General features: G+C 47.6%; 1 protein-coding gene across 2 annotated transcripts in view; it reads left to right on the forward strand.

Moving 5' to 3' along the window:
* Window positions 1-16,455, forward strand: part of Ube4b (ubiquitination factor E4B) — a 102,285-nt gene that overhangs the window by 74,321 nt on the left and 11,509 nt on the right. For both annotated transcript variants that reach the window (XM_085838588.1, XM_021161159.2), the window contains 6 exons: window positions 1,165-1,264; window positions 2,500-2,627; window positions 3,527-3,625; window positions 6,431-6,666; window positions 9,936-10,062; window positions 11,587-11,731. In XM_085838588.1, the coding sequence (XP_085694714.1) occupies window positions 1,165-1,264; window positions 2,500-2,627; window positions 3,527-3,625; window positions 6,431-6,666; window positions 9,936-10,062; window positions 11,587-11,731 (835 nt within the window). The remainder of the gene's footprint in view (window positions 1-1,164; window positions 1,265-2,499; window positions 2,628-3,526; window positions 3,626-6,430; window positions 6,667-9,935; window positions 10,063-11,586; window positions 11,732-16,455) is intronic.

The following is a 16,455-nucleotide window of genomic DNA, read 5'->3' on the forward strand; positions in this document are numbered from 1 at the left end:
TTATTAACCCCTAGATGGTTTGGACACTCGGTGGATCTCGATCTAAAAGAGGATCTTCGTGTTTTAAGGCTTGGTTTTCACATATGATAGTGTCACAGTCCATTCAGTTTTATACTTTCATCATTTAGTTTATTGGCTATAAATTTTTGAAGTAATTTGTTAGATTTGTGGTTTTCCTTCATGTGTGTCTATGCACCATGTGTGTGCAGTGCCTATGGAGATCACAAGGAGACATCAGGCCTTGAACTGGAATTACAGATGAATGTGGCTCCATATAGGTACTGGGAAATTTCCCAAAGTGCTTTGCAAGAGCAACAGTGTTCTTAACCCTTGAGCCAGCTTTCCAGCCCCAGGATTTTGGGTTGGTTTGGGGGGTGTTTTGTTGTTGTTGTTTGTTTGTTTTTGTTTTTTGTTTATTTTTATTCTTGTGTACAAGTGTTTTGCCTGCATGTATGTTTGTGCACCATGTGCTTGGTACTCTCAGAGCCAAAAGAGGCCACTGGAGTTAGAGACACTTGTGAGCCACCATGTTTATGCTCAGAATGGAACCCTGATCCTCAGCAAGAGAGTAGTGCTCCTTACAGCTGAGCCATCTCTCCAGCCCCATCCTCTGTGGCTTCTATTATAGCGTTAAACAGAAGTGTGAGACCACTTAAAGCCATGAATGCTATAAAACCTTATTATTTGCACTGTGTCTTCTTATGAATACATACTTATGATAAGATTTAATAAATTAAGTACACTGAGGGATTAACAACTAGTAACAAAATAGACAATTATAATATACTATAACAAAAACTAGAGATCCACCTGTTTGGATTGGAGGCATGCACCTCAATGCCTGGCCTATATTCTTTAGTTTTTAAATTACCTAAGTGTGAGTCCAGGCGCTGGTGGCGCTTGATATTAATACTGGCGCTTGGGAGACGGGGCAGGTGGATCTCTGAGTTCAAAGATAGCCTGGTCTACAAAGTGAGTTTCAGGACAGCCATGACTATAAAGAGAAACTCTGCCTTGCCAAACAAACAAACATACATACATGCATACATACAAACATGCAAAGTACTTACCTGTGAGACAGTTATGTTCTGAGAGTCTAGATAAGATGGACCTAGGTGGTTTCTCTTCATTTGATTGTTAAGATGTTTGTTTTGTTAATTTCAGAACCGTGGAAGATTTGAAAAATAATGAAAGCCAGTGGAAAGATTCCCCACTGGCCACCAGACACCGCGAAATGCTGAAGCGCTGTAAAACTCAGCTTAAGGTTTGTACCGTTGATTGACATAATTATGGCCCAGCTTCATAATAACAATCCCCTTGCCAGAGTAAGCACCCTGAGCAAGCACTTGTATGTCCGTGTTATTTCTTTGTTGTTGTTTTCTCTCAAGGTAACACAGGACTTGTTGATACCTTGCATATTTCTGTATCTCATTATTTAAATCTCAGCAGAGAACACACATGTGTATATACAGTTGAGTCGTTAGTTAGTGTTCTCAACCGCAGTGTAACCCCCCCCCTCATCCCCCATCACTGCCACACTCATGTTCAGGCTGCCATGGCAGTTGCCACAGCGTGCTGTGGCTGTAGAAAGATCCCCCTTCACCTGTCCTCTTATTCTTTATGTCTAATGAAAACAGTCTGTTCCGTAGAACCTAAATATCCCTGCTGGTAAAACTCAGCTAAAAATCTTGCTCAGGAAAACAGAAACACATGTGTACATCTTCTGTGTTTATGTTCAGAATGCAAAGCTGTGTTAGCTGCTCATGGGTTCTTTAGTGGGATTATAGAGAAAAGTGTCTCTCTGATTTCCATGACAAGCAAAATTTTCAGGTTTTTGTTTGCTAATACCACAGAGTGCTTTTGAGATATAAAATGGAGCGAGGTGTAGTGGCTCATACCTGTAACCCCAACACTAACCCAGGCCAAGAAGGGAGCATGGCTGTGGTTTTTAAGGCCACCCTGAGCTACAGAATGAGACCCTGTCTTACCCGAACGTCAGGATGCAGAATAACCAGAGCTCTTCTTTCAGATCTGTAGCCTCCCTTGTATTCCATTGTTGTGACTAAGGGGTCTGTAAGAAGCTCAACATCCACTTAGCACGATGTGGCCCCTGTGTGTGTCTCCTCTGGCAGGCCCTCTGAGATGTCGCAGCCTAGCAGACAAATGTTTTGCTTGAGAGTAGCACAGAACTGTTGATGCTGAAATTCAGATACAACTTGTCTGGCTTTTTCCCACTAATTGTCCAAGTTCCTGAGCGATGATGTCAGTGACTGACCTCCAGCACTGACTGATGGCCTTTCTGCTCAGTGGCTTGCATGGCCTATCTTCCGTTGTCTTTATTCTGAAAACAGAAATACCCTGACATAACCACCAGTGTCCCGAGGCTAGGCAGAACTACTGAACCTAGACTTCTCATCTCCTGGCCCCTCACTGCCTACTAATGCTGAGGGGCCATGGCACTGGACTAATCTGCGGGCCGGGGCCCATCCTCTTCCACAGAAACTGGTACGGTGCAAGGCCTGTGCTGACGCTGGCTTACTTGACGAGAGCTTCCTAAGAAGATGTCTGAATTTTTATGGCCTTCTCATTCAGCTGATGCTGCGCATCCTGGACCCTGCATATCCTGAGTAAGTGTGCTCTTTTCTGTGCCCCGTCTTCACGGTGGCTACCGGGCTATTGTTCTTGAATCATAACCAAAGCCAGATCCTTACCTTGAGAATTTTTATAGTTATCCATAAATACATATGAAGCTAGATTAATATTTCCCCATGTGTTTTTAGTGGCTGTCAGTTTTAAAATTTTGCTATAACATTGGATGGCTAGCAAAGGAAGTTTAGGGCTGATGAGATGGCTCAGTGGGTAAGAGCACCCGAAGGTCCAGAGTTCAAATCCCAGCAACCATATGGTGGCTTACAACCATCGGTAACGAGATCTGGCGCCCTCTTCTGGACTGTCTGAAGACAGCTACAGTGTACTTACATATAATAAATAAATAAATCTTTTTAAAAAAAAAAGGGAAGTTTATAAATTGGCAAAGTGCTAGAGGTGACAGGCTCCTGAGCCTCCTGAGCACCAAGTCTTGGAGAGCCGAGGACACCGACAGTCACTGTTGTTGTTTAAGTCAGGTCTCTTACGTTCATTGTGAACCCCCTAGGTCACAGGTATTGGTTAGGTCGGACTGTGTTCCTAAAAGCCTGGGAAATCTTATATAAAGTATATGCTGGCTTTATCCACTCAGTATGAGTTGCTTGAAATGACCAAATTCGACCTTTGGGTTTCTTTCCCATTTTAACTACTGCCTTAAGTCTGGCAAGAAAAGAAGATGAGGCAAACCCTTACAAAGCACGCCCAGACCTCCCTCATCCTCTCTGCACACTGCAGGTCATCCGTCTGCCCGTGCACTTTTACACAGGTGTGTTAGAGTGAGGGCTGCTCTTCCCACATGGGGCATTTAGAAGTATAGCACTCCTGGTAATCAGGGCACCATGATAGCATTTGTAAATTGTGGGTTTTTTCTCCTCTACAGCGTAACACTGCCTTTGAATTCAGAAGTCCCCAAGGCATTTGCAGCATTGCCTGAGTTTTATGTCGAAGATGTTGCTGAGTTTTTATTTTTCATTGTACAGTAAGTACTTCCCGTACTGCGTGTTCTGCTGCTGATACACTGTGCCCGGTGCCCTGAGCTGGGCCATGGCTCACATAGCTGTGCTTCAGTCGGGGGTTGTGTGACTCTGTCTACCTGAATGCTGCTCAGAACTTGGAGAAAGAGACGCCGTTCAGCAGCAGCTGACTGCATACGATCTCCAGGACAGGCAGTGGCCGGAGCAGTGTTTGTGATGTTGAACGGGTTCTGGAGCAGTGCCCCAGGAAATGTCTAAAACCCAAATGCCCACAGCTGTGTTTGAACCAAAACCGTCTCCATTTGTAAAACTGGAGAAGCTGCATGTCTGCTACGTGGGGGGAGACAGGCAATTCGTTTGGATTTTTGTTTCCTAAAGTCCTCATTTCAGGGGCTAGAGCCTTCACTGGCCTCTCAGGGAGACCCCTCAGGTCAGCTGCCCAGCAGGTAAAGGGCCCTGGACTCAATACCTAGTACCACTGAAAACAAAAATCAAAACAAAGCCCTTCACTTTTCATTTTGAAACTGTGAGAGGTAATTTCTCATCACCATAACTTCATGGGAACTGCTTGGCAGAAGCATGTGTGTGAAATCTGGTTTCAAACGCAAAAGCAGGAGAGGCCAGAAACAATATCCAAAGTTATACGAAGCAAATTTGTGTCATGTCCTAAAAGCTGCCCCCAGCCGAGCTTGGTGGTGACTGACACCTGTAATCCCAGCACCTGGTAGCTCACACAGGCCTGCCTGGTCTACACATCGAGCCGCTCCCTCGATCAGCAAAAGAACAGACAAGCTCTCGGTGCAGGCCCAGTCAGTGGTGGTAATGTGGAGGTTTTTTTGTTTTTTTTCGAGACAGGGTTTCTCTGTATAGCCCTGGCTGTCCTGGAACTCACTTTGTAGACCAGGCTGGCCTCGAACTCAGAAATCCACCTGCCTATGCCTCCTGAGTGCTGGGATTAAAGGCATGCGCCACCATGCCTGGCTTACATTTTAATTTCTTAAAATTTGAACTTTTTTTTTTTTTTTAAATTGGGGCAGGTGGCTAGAGAGATGGAGATCAATTCCAGCAATCACGAGGTGGCTCACAACCATGTATCCTAGGATATGATGCCCTCTTCTGGCATGCAGGCGAACATACAGAGAGAGCACTCATTTACAACAATTGGGTGATGTTTGAGACTGGGTTTCTCTGTATAGCTCTGGCTGTCTTGAACTCATCACTCTGTAGATCAGGCTGGCCTCAAACTCAAGACATCCACCTGCCTCTACCTCCTGAATTGTGGGATTAAAGGTGTGTGCCACCACTGCCTGGCTAAAAATATTTTAATTACATGTATTTATTTGTGTGCGCATGGGTCCTTGAATGCTACAGAGGTCCTGCTAACAATTGGGTCCTAGAGATGGAATTCAGGTTGTCCATTCTGAAGCTGGGCATGGTCATGCATTCCCATAATATCAGTATTTGGGAAGTAGAGGCAAATGATAACACATTCAAAGCCAGCATATAGTGAATCTGAGGACAGTTGAAGCTATTTAAAAGATCCTGTCTTTTAAAATAAATAAAACCCCCACTTTTGGACAGTGAAGATCTTTTTGTGAAGTTTCAGTTATGGCCTTTGCTTACTTTCTAAAACACATTGCAGCCAAGCACACTCAGGTTTGCTTTAAATCTTTGTGGCTCCAGTGTGCACATTGTTGAACCATGTAGAGGCACTCCAGTACTCCCCCTCTGCTGCACACTCCAGTACTCCTCTGCTGTGCGCTCCAGTACTCCCCCTCTGCTTTGCGCCCCAGTACTCCCCCTCTGCTGTGCGCTCCAGTACTCCCCTCTGCTGTGCACTCCAGTACTCCCCCTCTGCTGTGCACTCCAGTACTCCCCCTCTGCTGTGCACTCCAGTACTCCCCCTCTGCTGTGCGCTCCAGTACTCCCCCTCTGCTGTGCACTCCAGTACTCCCCCTCTGCTGTGCACTCCAGTACTCCCCCTCTGCTGTGCGCTCCAGTACTCCCCTCTGCTGTGCACTCCAGTACTCCCCCTCTGCTGTGCACTCCAGTACTCCCCCTCTGCTGCACACTCCAGTACTCCTCTGCTGTGCGCTCCAGTACTCCCCCTCTGCTGTGCACTCCAGTACTCCCCCTCTGCTGTGCACTCCAGTACTCCCCCTCTGCTGTGCACTCCAGTACTCCCCCTCTGCTGTGCGCCCCAGTACTCCCCCTCTGCTGTGCACTCCAGTACTCCCCCTCTGCTGTGCACTCCAGTACTCCCCCTCTGCTGTGCACTCCAGTACTCCCCTCTGCTGTGTACTCCAGTACTCCCCCTCTGCTGTGCGCCCCAGTACTCCCCCTCTGCTGTGCACTCCAGTACTCCCCCTCTGCTGTGCGCTCCAGTACTCCCCTCTGCTGTGTACTCCAGTACTCCCCCTCTGCTGTGCGCCCCAGTACTCCCCCTCTGCTGTGTACTCCAGTACTCCCCCTCTGCTGTGCGCCCCAGTACTCCCCCTCTGCTGTGCGCCCCAGTACTCCCCCTCTGCTGTGCACTCCAGTACTCCCCCTCTGCTGTGCGCCCCAGTACTCCCCCTCTGCTGTGCACTCCAGTACTCCCCCTCTGCTGTGCGCTCCAGTACTCCCCTCTGCTGTGTACTCCAGTACTCCCCCTCTGCTGTGCGCCCCAGTACTCCCCCTCTGCTGTGCACTCCAGTACTCCCCCTCTGCTGTGTGCCCCAGTACTCCCCTCTGCTGGACCCTGTCTCCTTCCCGGCCTAGCGAGCTCTCCGAGGTCAGGCGGCTCACCATGTGTTTTTGCTTCATTACAGATACTCTCCTCAGGTGCTTTATGAGCCCTGCACTCAGGACATTGTCATGTTCCTCGTTGTGATGCTGTGCAACCAGAACTACATCCGAAACCCTTACCTAGTGGCCAAGCTGGTGGAGGTCATGTTTATGACCAACCCTTCTGTCCAGCCGAGAACTCAGAAGTTCTTTGAGATGATTGAGAACCATCCTCTCTCTACCAAATTGCTGGTGCCGTCCCTCATGAAGTTCTACACAGGTGGGTTTCAGAGTGGGCCTTGTGCTATGTGCTAATGTACTTGACCCAAGGTTGTTTCAGAGCAAACTTAAATCTAAATCTGTGACCTAGATTCACAAATAGATAAATAAATAATCCTGCCACCAAGGCTTTAACATCTGCTTATGTAAATCACTTCCTCGCCCCAGCTCAGAGCACAGGCTGTCGCATGCCTTCTCTCCCGGCCGGCCTCTGTGTGTACGGCCTTCCGTTGATTTACACTGTTTGTTGTTGTTAGTCCAAGCTGATGTTTTCATCTGAGTTGTTAACCTGGTTCATTTGCTGTTGAGTTTACAGTATCTGATATATAATACCATCCTGTGGCTGCCTTTTCAAAGAGAAGGAACAGGAGAGAGTTTGATATGCGCATTCTAGGTCATCCTTGACTGCCACAGCAAGTTTGAGGCTACCTTAAGCTTCTGAAAAGAAAAAAAAGGCAACAACAGAAAGTGGCTGGGCGGGGCTGGAGAGATGGCTCAGTGGTTAAGAGCACTGACTGTTCTTCCAAAGGTCCTGAGTTCAATTCCCAGCAGCCACATTGGTGGCTCACAACCATCTGTAATGGGATCTGATGCCCTCTTCTGGTGTGTCCGATGACAGCGTACTCAAATAAACAAACAAGCCTTTAAAATTTAAAAAAAAAAAAAATTTTTTTAAGAAAGTAGTTGGGCTTCACCCGAGCCAGTGAGCCGAGCATTCTGGGATCCTCCAGGAGTCTTCCCATATTCATCAGTGTGTTCCATTCACTGAGCTCCTGCCATTTGCTAGGTACTATCTGCTGTGCTCAGTTACACTTGGAAATGACAGGGTATGGCGAATGAGCTGTCTGGGCAGACTGTATTCCACACAAAATTTGACTTTTGAACTTTCCAGTTAATCTCTCCTCTAACAAAGGCTTCCAGTGGCTAATGGAAGTTCCTGGTTTGTGGGTTGATCGGAATCTGCCCTGCCTTCTCATCCTGTATAGAATCTGGTACTTTCTGGCCATACAGTCAAGTGTCTGGCATTTAGTAGACATTGCTGAGCTCTGCAGAGCATACAGCCTGTTGCTGTTGACGGGGGTGGCCAGTGTTCCCACTGCCTGTTTGGACTTGGGGTTAGCCATCTCTCCCACCTTGTAAGGGGCTCTGGGAATCTGCCTGCCTACTTCCCTTTGTCACTGTTACTTTGTGACATCCGGTAAGTTTCTCCCTCCCTTAGACTCTCCTATGACTGAAGTAAGCACTTGCTGACCTGAGTATTTTGATAACATTCTTTCTTTGGAGACAGTCCAGTGCACTGGCACACCTTTTGGGGAAGAAGGTCATGGTCTCCTAGCCATGTTTCAGGATAAGCTCGGCATAGTTAGGTACAAATGCCACCTTGTGTGTATTCAGAACAGGAGCGGTATCCATTGCAGCTTGGAGGCCAGCCTGATCTATATAAAGAATTCCGGGCCAGTCAGGAATACTTAGTGAGACCCTGTGTCAAAAACAACAACCCAAAAATTTACGGAACAATCTAAGTAACAGCCACATTCCACAGGAGGTATATATTAATATTAAAAAATAGATTTTTGTTGAATCTAATTAGTATTCGGTTGGTGGTCTGGACCTGTTACTGTAGTTTCAGAGAGAGAGGGAGGGGAGAGAGAGAGAGAGAGAAAGAGAGAGAGAGAGAGAGAAAGAAAGCACACACACTGGCGTGCCTGAGGAGCATGTGGGTGGATGTCATCCACCCTTTCTCTCTGTCATGGAGCACAGTGGCCTCTGGCCTGAGCCCTTCCATGGTCATGGGTAGATGACACCTTTCCTAATAATAGCTGCCACTTGTGGTCACTTGATCCGAATAGCTATGGAAAAGATGGGTACTATAAATACCTCCATTTTCTAAGTGAGGAAACTGGAGCTTAGAAAGGTCAGGACGCTTGCGGAAGGTTAAGGCCAGTGAGTGGCAGGTGCTCAGCAGCTGGACTCTAGCAAGTGTGCCCGGCTGCTCTGCTGGCCTTCGCCCTGCTGAAACTTCACAGTCTCCATGGCCTTCCCTGCACCCCACCAATATAGGACTTAGAGTTGTATATCCCAAGGTCAACTGCAGCAACCAGCATCTCTCAGGTCGTGGCACATAGGAGGTACTTATGCACAATCTTGTTTCGAAAATAAAGTTAGACTTCAAAATAAGAGGGTTTTAAATGAGTCCTAACAGTCTTCCTTAAGGAAGAATTCCTTAGGAATTCCTGAGGCTCCGAAGGCTGTGGCTACAAGACTTATTTCCAGGCCCCTTCCTCAGAGCTGGCTGGCTGCACAGAGGCAGGGCAGACTCCACCTCTAATTTAGCAGTGTTTGTGTTGGGCCTACTATGTGAGGACCCCAAGATCCCTCATGGAGGCAAACGTGGAAGAGTTGGGGACAGTAGATGGGAGAGAAAATGGGCTACTTCACAAAAGGTGCCCCATCTAGGCAGAGCTCTGTGGGATGGATGCAAACATGAGCATCAGTCAATCTCGGCTGAGGAGTGACAGAAAAGGCAGTGAGGTGGACCTGGAAGGTGGCAGCAGGAAGCCTTGTTCAAGCTGAGCGTGGTGGCGCATATCTTTAGTCCCAGTGGTCAGCAGGCTGAGTCAGGAGGATCAAGGCCAGCCTAGTCTACATGGATGTTCCAGGACAGGGTAAGGCTTATGAGATTAGCAAGAGTCAGGTCCATTTAAGGACTTGGGAATTGGAACCTGAGCAATATGATTTTGAGGGACATTTAGGAGCAAATAAAGCAGAAATGTGGGGAGAGGGGTACTGATGGGCACTGGATTACTACAGTCTTGGTTAATCTGGACCCCCGAGATCTCTCAAACACTGAACCACCAGACAGCATACACCAGCTGATATGAGGCCCCCAACACACATACAGTAGAGGACTTCCAGGTCTGTGTTCATTCAGAGATGAAGCATCCAACTCTCAAGAGTCTGGAGGCCCCTGGGAGTTTAGAGGGCAGGTGGGATGGGGTGGGGGCATCCACATGGAGACGTGGTGGGATGGGGAGGAGGTGTGGGATGTGCGGAGTAGTCCGAGGGTGGATGGGGAGGGGCGGGGAACGGAATATGGAGTGTAAAAAATGAATTACAAGTAAAATTTAAAAAAAAATGGAGTCACCCTTTCTCCTGTGTCTTCCGTCTGAGATACGGGCAGCACTTTCCCAGCCCTGTGTCCTGCCGTGTCACTGCATCTGGAAGGTCAGAGAGGATGTGTGTCTGAGTCCCTTTGTCTTTCTTCCTTAGATGTTGAGCATACCGGAGCCACCAGCGAGTTCTATGACAAATTCACAATTCGCTATCACATTAGCACTATTTTTAAAAGCCTTTGGCAAAATATAGCTCACCATGGCACCTTCATGGAGGAGTTCAAGTGAGTATTGGGGCCTGATGGCACAGCTTGCTCTCCGGCAGAGCACAGGTGGGAGGGGAGGCTGCTGAAAGCCGCCCAGCGGCTCATTGGGGCTGCTTTCTGTCTCTGCCTCTCTCAAGTAACCACAGGACACTGCTCAGTGTGGACACCTACGTGATTGTCTGCTTACTGTAGAGTTGTTGACACTGGGAGTGGCTTACATGGCAGAATGTTCTGGGAAAATATTTATGTGAAGTGGTTTTTGCATTTTCTCTGAATTCTATCCTATTAAATGCAGTTTTCTGACTGACTCAGGAACGTTAAGAACACATCCGAGGTTTAGAAGCACTTGGGTTAAGGTGGCCTCTTAATTTATTGACTGGGCTTATGTGCCAACCCAAGTTGGTAACTCTCCATGTGCAAGCTTGAAACTGCAGTGCCTGTGTAACCCTGCTCAGTAGCCATTTCTCTAAATTATTTGCAAGTCCTTAAGAAAGATGAGTGTGTGAACGTTGAACCCTTGCTTTATCCATCAAAGGAAGTTTAGTCCCACTGCATACCAGATCTTTCATCAGTCTAGCTGTCCTGTGTTCAGTTACTAGTCGGTGTTGCCGGCAACGTGAGCTGCATCTGTCCACACTGCTTTTTGAAAATGGAAGTCCTGGTGTCCCACCTTCCTGAGTCTGAGGCCTTCTGTTCCTGTTCATGTTCCCCTCTCTTCCCAGCATGGGCTTTCTACCCTTAGGTGCACCTGCTGGGGACACTGGGCCTTCTCTTTTTGCCAATTCTCTGTCAGTTTCAGAAGTTCCCAGTTCCCCAGTAAGTGCCTTCATTACAGCTCTCAGCAGGGTCTCCTTAGACTTGAAGCTTTGGGTCTATAACAAGAATTCCTATCTTCCTTTATTGATATTCTAGGACTAGTTTTTCTTCAGGTATCTTCTTTGTGTAAGAGACAGCTTCATCAGTAACCTCCATCTCCTGGGTTTGAGTAATTCTCGGTGCTGGGCGTCTTCCAGCCTGGAAGAGGCTTTCCTCTACTTAGAAACAACAGCTCTGTGCAGTGAACCTCTCCAGCAGGAAGAATTTTCGCATTTGCTGCTTTTCACAGTGTAACTATGTAAATAGTTGCCATGTATAAACTGCCAAGGAAGTCGGCTCAGGAAATTCTGGACTAGGTATCCGCTGGCTCCTACCAGCCCCACAGTGCTGGTCCAGCTGCCACTTGAGTGAGCTTGTGACAGTGAATGGGAAGAGCAGTGAGGCTGAGCTTGGTGGCGCCTGTCTGTCATCCCAGCTCTGTGATACTGAGGCAGGAGAGTAGTGAGACATCAGCCTGGGGTAGGAGGAAGACCTTTCTCAAAACCACCACCAAGGGAGTAACAAAATCAAGGGAGAGAGTTGATTGGCAGTCCTTAAACTCCAGCTCTATCATCTGCGACAGGATTAGCAATGTCACGGGGAGTTGGGTTGGTACCTGGGGAAGCTCACATTCTCTCTCAGTGCCCAGCCAGGTGTTCACCACACACTGTCTTGTTGCCTTTTCAGTTCTGGAAAGCAGTTCGTTCGGTATATCAATATGCTAATAAATGACACAACCTTTTTACTGGACGAAAGTCTGGAGTCTCTGAAGCGGATCCATGAAGTGCAAGAAGAGATGAAGAACAAAGAACAGTGGGACCAGCTGCCTCGGGTGAGAACCGCCTCTGCGCCTGTGTGGGCTCTGGACGGGCCGGGGAGGGGGAGGGACACTAGGTCAGACTTTCTGCTGGGGCCTTTCCTACCTGTAGGCGTCCGTCTGTAAAGTAACATTTCAGGTTTGAGATAGGAAGAGATGATGCTTCTTACAGGTTTTTATCTGAAGACTCGGGGCAGAGGGTGTGGCCCAGTGGTAGAGGCTTCCATAGCGTGCTTACAGTCCCCAGTGGTGCCTCAACCCGGGAAGAAAAGTTCACTCTCTGCTTGAGTTTCGGGCGAGAATGTTCCTTATTTTACTAAGACTGGCTATCAGGTCTCTCCTCAAAGCCAGATTCTCATTGCCAAAACCCGTCTCATCAGTTGAGAGCACTTCACTGTTCTTCCAGAAGACCCAGGTTCAGTTCCCAGCACCAACAGCGGGCAGCTCTCAGCGCCTGTGAATCAGCTCTGATGGTCTGATGCCTTCTGGCCTCATGGGACTCATGGGACTCCTTCACACACAGTGCACATAAACTCACTCATGCACACACACATTTTATATAAATATAAATGGATATATATGTGCAGATATATGTGTGTATATATATACATCACACACACACACACACATCATAGGGTTGAGGTAAAACTCAGGAGTAGAGCAGAAGCCTAACATGTGGGGAGACTCTGGATTCTAAAACCATCACCAAAGGATAGCTTAAATTCAAGAAATGAGAAGCCTTTTTTTCCCAGTGTGTCACGGGTACTTTGTCTGCCTTTTCATTTAAAGGCTGTTAGAGGAGTGTTTCATTGTATGTGCTGTGCCTCATGACTTGTATGGTAGCCAGGAAATAACTCTCAGACTTCTGTCTACTGGGCAGGAATTGGGTTTGCTCGCAAGGCCTCTGGAGGTGTCTGACGGTCACCTAGGACCCTAGTGGAGCTTTTTCTCTTCTGTTGATCTTGGTTTTTACTAGAAAACGTTGACGGGTTCCGTGAGAAATGCATGCTGTACCAGTGACAGTGCACTGCCCTCTCCTAACTCAGTGGAAGCCATTCAGCTGGTTCCTGGTAACCTGGGACGTCCCGACAACTCCTGGGAATGTCATCGTGGGTTTGGGTTAGCTCAGAATCAAAGCAGCTTTCCACAGGGTCCTGCCCCCATGGGGAGACCCTGGTGGGAAGTGGGGTGGTGCTGAGCTCGCTGTGAGGCAGTGTTGAAGTCCTGTGGTTGAGTTAAAAACATCTTCACTGTAGGACACTGAACATTTAAGGGGACTTTTTCTTAAGGCAGAGTCTCACCCCTGTGTGACACTGGTTCCCCTGGAATTAAGAGCTCCACTTGCCTCTGCCTTCTGATTGCTGGAGTTAAAGGTGTGTGGACCATAGCTCGGTTTGGGGGTGGGGGCGGGTCTCATCACAGGTATTCCTGCAGCTGTGATAAGAATTTCACATCCTGCTCCTTCCACAACATTCTGCATGGGCGTCCATGAATGCCTGGCTCTCCCTGTGGCCGTGGCCCCAAACCCTTGCCTCTGCTGCTGTTGAGATAATTGAAGTTTTCCAGTGGGTCCTGTGTTTTCTCCAACTGTCTCTCGTCCTGGACCCTGGGTTCATTTCTAAAACGTCTTCAACCATCCTTAATATGTTAGACATCTCTCCTATTCAGAAATGGCCAGTGTCCCATGCAGCCCCACCTAACTCTACCTCTGCTCCTGCCCCTGCCTCACCTGTTCTCCCTCCTGTGTTATTTAGACCAGCTAATCTCCTAGGAGTTGATTTCTGGGCCTGAAGCCCATTCTCTCTGTCACCATCAGGGCATTTACTTGAGACAAATACTATTGATTCTTCCCTTAATGGATTTTTTTTTTTAAAGCACAAGTTGTCTCTAAGGTCTATTCACAGACAGCTTTTCCTTGACCCTGAGGTTTCTGGCTGCCTTTCACTTCCTTATCCATCCCCCAGCCTCTGAGCAATGGTAGCTCCAGAGCTCAGTCCTCTGCTTCTAAGTATGCGCCGCCCCTGCCCTTGGGTAATTTCTCCGTGGGGCACTAACAGGATGCTGAAGCATATCTCTGTAAGAAACTGTTGCTCATTTCACCCCAGCAGTGTGTGTCTTCCTGTGTTTCAGTCTGTCCTATCTCCTTCATCCTCACCCTCCACCCCCAACCCTGCTCACACAGCCAAACACTCCTGCACCTTCCCTGATGCCTCTGCTTGAAGTCACTGCCAGGTGATCTCATCTTTTCCAGGGCTTTAAATATCTGTATTTTAAAGACTGCAAAATATGGCTGTCTGCTTAGAGCGCTCCTACCTGCAGGCCTGAGCAGTGTGGCCTGCTTTGCTTTGGCTGTGCCCTAATGGCCTCAGTCCTGACTTGTCCGCATTGTCCTTTAGGTCTCCTCTCTGAGTCACAATGACCTTAATCGATGGCAGCTTCTTCATTCTACCCATTTCCTGGTTGCCCGTGATTAGTCTGTGCCCCATCCCCCATCTAGACTGTCTTTATCTCCTTCAGTGGTGGGGCGCTCGGGTTCAGTCCCCAGTACCTTATCAACAGGATGGGGCAGGAAGGTCAGGAGGAGTGTGTGTGGCCTCTTCCTTCTCCTTCCAGGTCACCATTCTGCATTACCCTCATTGTTGCAGTAGCATACTCTTGGCCTCTCAGTCTCCACCCTCACCAGTGCACATAGCCAAGGGATGCCCTTTCTCACACAAAGGCTTGGTATCCTAGCAGGCATGTGCACTTTTCTGCCCTTAGCTCCTGACACCCTGACCCCCTCAGTCTATTCCCCCCTCCAGCTACTCCCCCCCATCTAATCCCCCCTCCAGCTACTCCCCTCTCCAGCAACCTTCCCCCTCCAGCTACTCCCCCACTGGCCTTTCCCACTTCCTCCTTGCATTCACGGCCCCTCTTCCCACAGTGCTGTTTACCCAGACTGAAAACCTGGCTGGGGCTTGCTGACCCCAACATCATTCTTGACCTGACTCTTCTCTCCCCAATTCCTTGTCAGCCTTTCTGTGTGTCTATTCAAGGGGTGTGATACTTTATTTTATTTTTTTTTAAAGATTTATTTATTTATTATATGTAAGTACACTGTAGCTGTCTTCAGACACACCAGAAGAGGGCGTCAGATCTCATTTCGGGTGGTTGTGAGCCACCATGTGGTTGCTGGGATTTGAACTCTGGACCTTCGGAAGAGCAGTCGGGTGCTCTTACCCACTGAGCCATCTCACCAGCCCTGTGATACTTTATTAAGCAAAGTCTCCAACAGAGTTGGGAGTTTCTGAGCCATTGCTGTGTTTCAGTCCCATGCCTAAGGACATACCATAGAGTAGGGAAATACAGCTCAGCATAGCCTCTAGCACCCTGAGGTGTTGTCTTCCCACTAAGATACCTGTGCTAAGGGGAGGGGAGCCAGAGCCTTGGCTACTGTGAAGGGAAGAATTCAAGACCAGCCACCCAGAAGCAACGTTAGTGAGGTTATTAAGATAAAGGACTTGATCTACATCCTTCAGATTCAAGCCCAAGCATTTTGAGAGAGGGGCTCTCTTAGGTGATTTTCTATTTTCAGTTGTGAGCCTTTAATCTTAGATGCTTTCAAAATGGAGATTTCATATGTGTGTCTGTGTGTGCATTTCTGTGACTTAAATTACAGTGCTATAATTTGAAAGGAATAAAGTTTAGTATTTAAAATTAAAATAAAATATATAAATGAAGGGCTGGAGAGAGGACTCAGGTTTGTTTCCCAGCAGCTGCATCCCAATTCCAGGAGATCTGACAGCCCTCTCAGGCCTCCTTGGGTACCAGGCATGCACGTGGTACTAACGTACATGTAAACAAAACAAAACACTCATACACATGAAAAATAAGATCTATGTATATCATGCGTACACACATGCACAAGGACTGGTTTGCTTATTTCTTATCCTAAAAGAATTTTGTTGTGTAAATGTAATTTTAACGTGATTTTATGAGGTTCATTGCTTAACTGTAAGGAGGGTGAGTGTCTTAGTCAGGGTTTCTATTCCTGCACAAACATTATGACCAAGAAGCAAGTTGGGGAGGAAAGGGTTTATTCGGCTTACACTTCCATACTGTTGTACGTCGCCAAGGAAGTCAGGACTGGAACTCAAGCAGGTAAGAAAGCAGGAGCTGATGCAGAGGCCATGGAGGGATGTTCTTTACTGGCTTGCTTCCTCTGGCTTGCTCAGCCTGCTCTCTTATAGAACCCAAGACTACCAGCCCAGAGATGGTCCCATCCACAAGGGGCCTTTCCCCTTGATCACTAATTGAGAAAATGCCCCACAGCTGGATCTCATGGAGGCATTTCCTCAACTGAAGCTCCTTTCTCTGTGATAACTCCAGCTGTGTCAAGTTGACACAAAACTAGCCAGTACAATTGACCCCTTGTCAACTTGACACACAAACACATTACTAGTAAGCCTCAACCCTTAGTTCTTATTCATCCCCAAGATCTTAAATAACTTTAAAAGTCCCATAGTCTTTACATATTAAAAGTTCAATCCTTGTAAAATATCCAATATCTTTTAAAATTCAAAGTCTCTTAACTGTGGACTTCACTAAAAAACTTCCTTCAGGAGGGAAAAATATCAGGGCACAGTCACAATCAAAAGCAAAAATCAATCTCCAACCGTCCAATGTCTGGGATTCAACTCACTATCTTCTGGGCTCCTCCAAGGGCTTGGGTCACTTCTCCAGACATGCCCTTTGTAACA

The sequence above is a fragment of the Mus caroli genome, unplaced genomic scaffold, assembly GCF_978045245.1.
Source record: "Mus caroli unplaced genomic scaffold, Mus_caroli_1 scaffold_6, whole genome shotgun sequence".
NCBI classification, from domain to species: domain Eukaryota; kingdom Metazoa; phylum Chordata; class Mammalia; order Rodentia; family Muridae; genus Mus; species Mus caroli.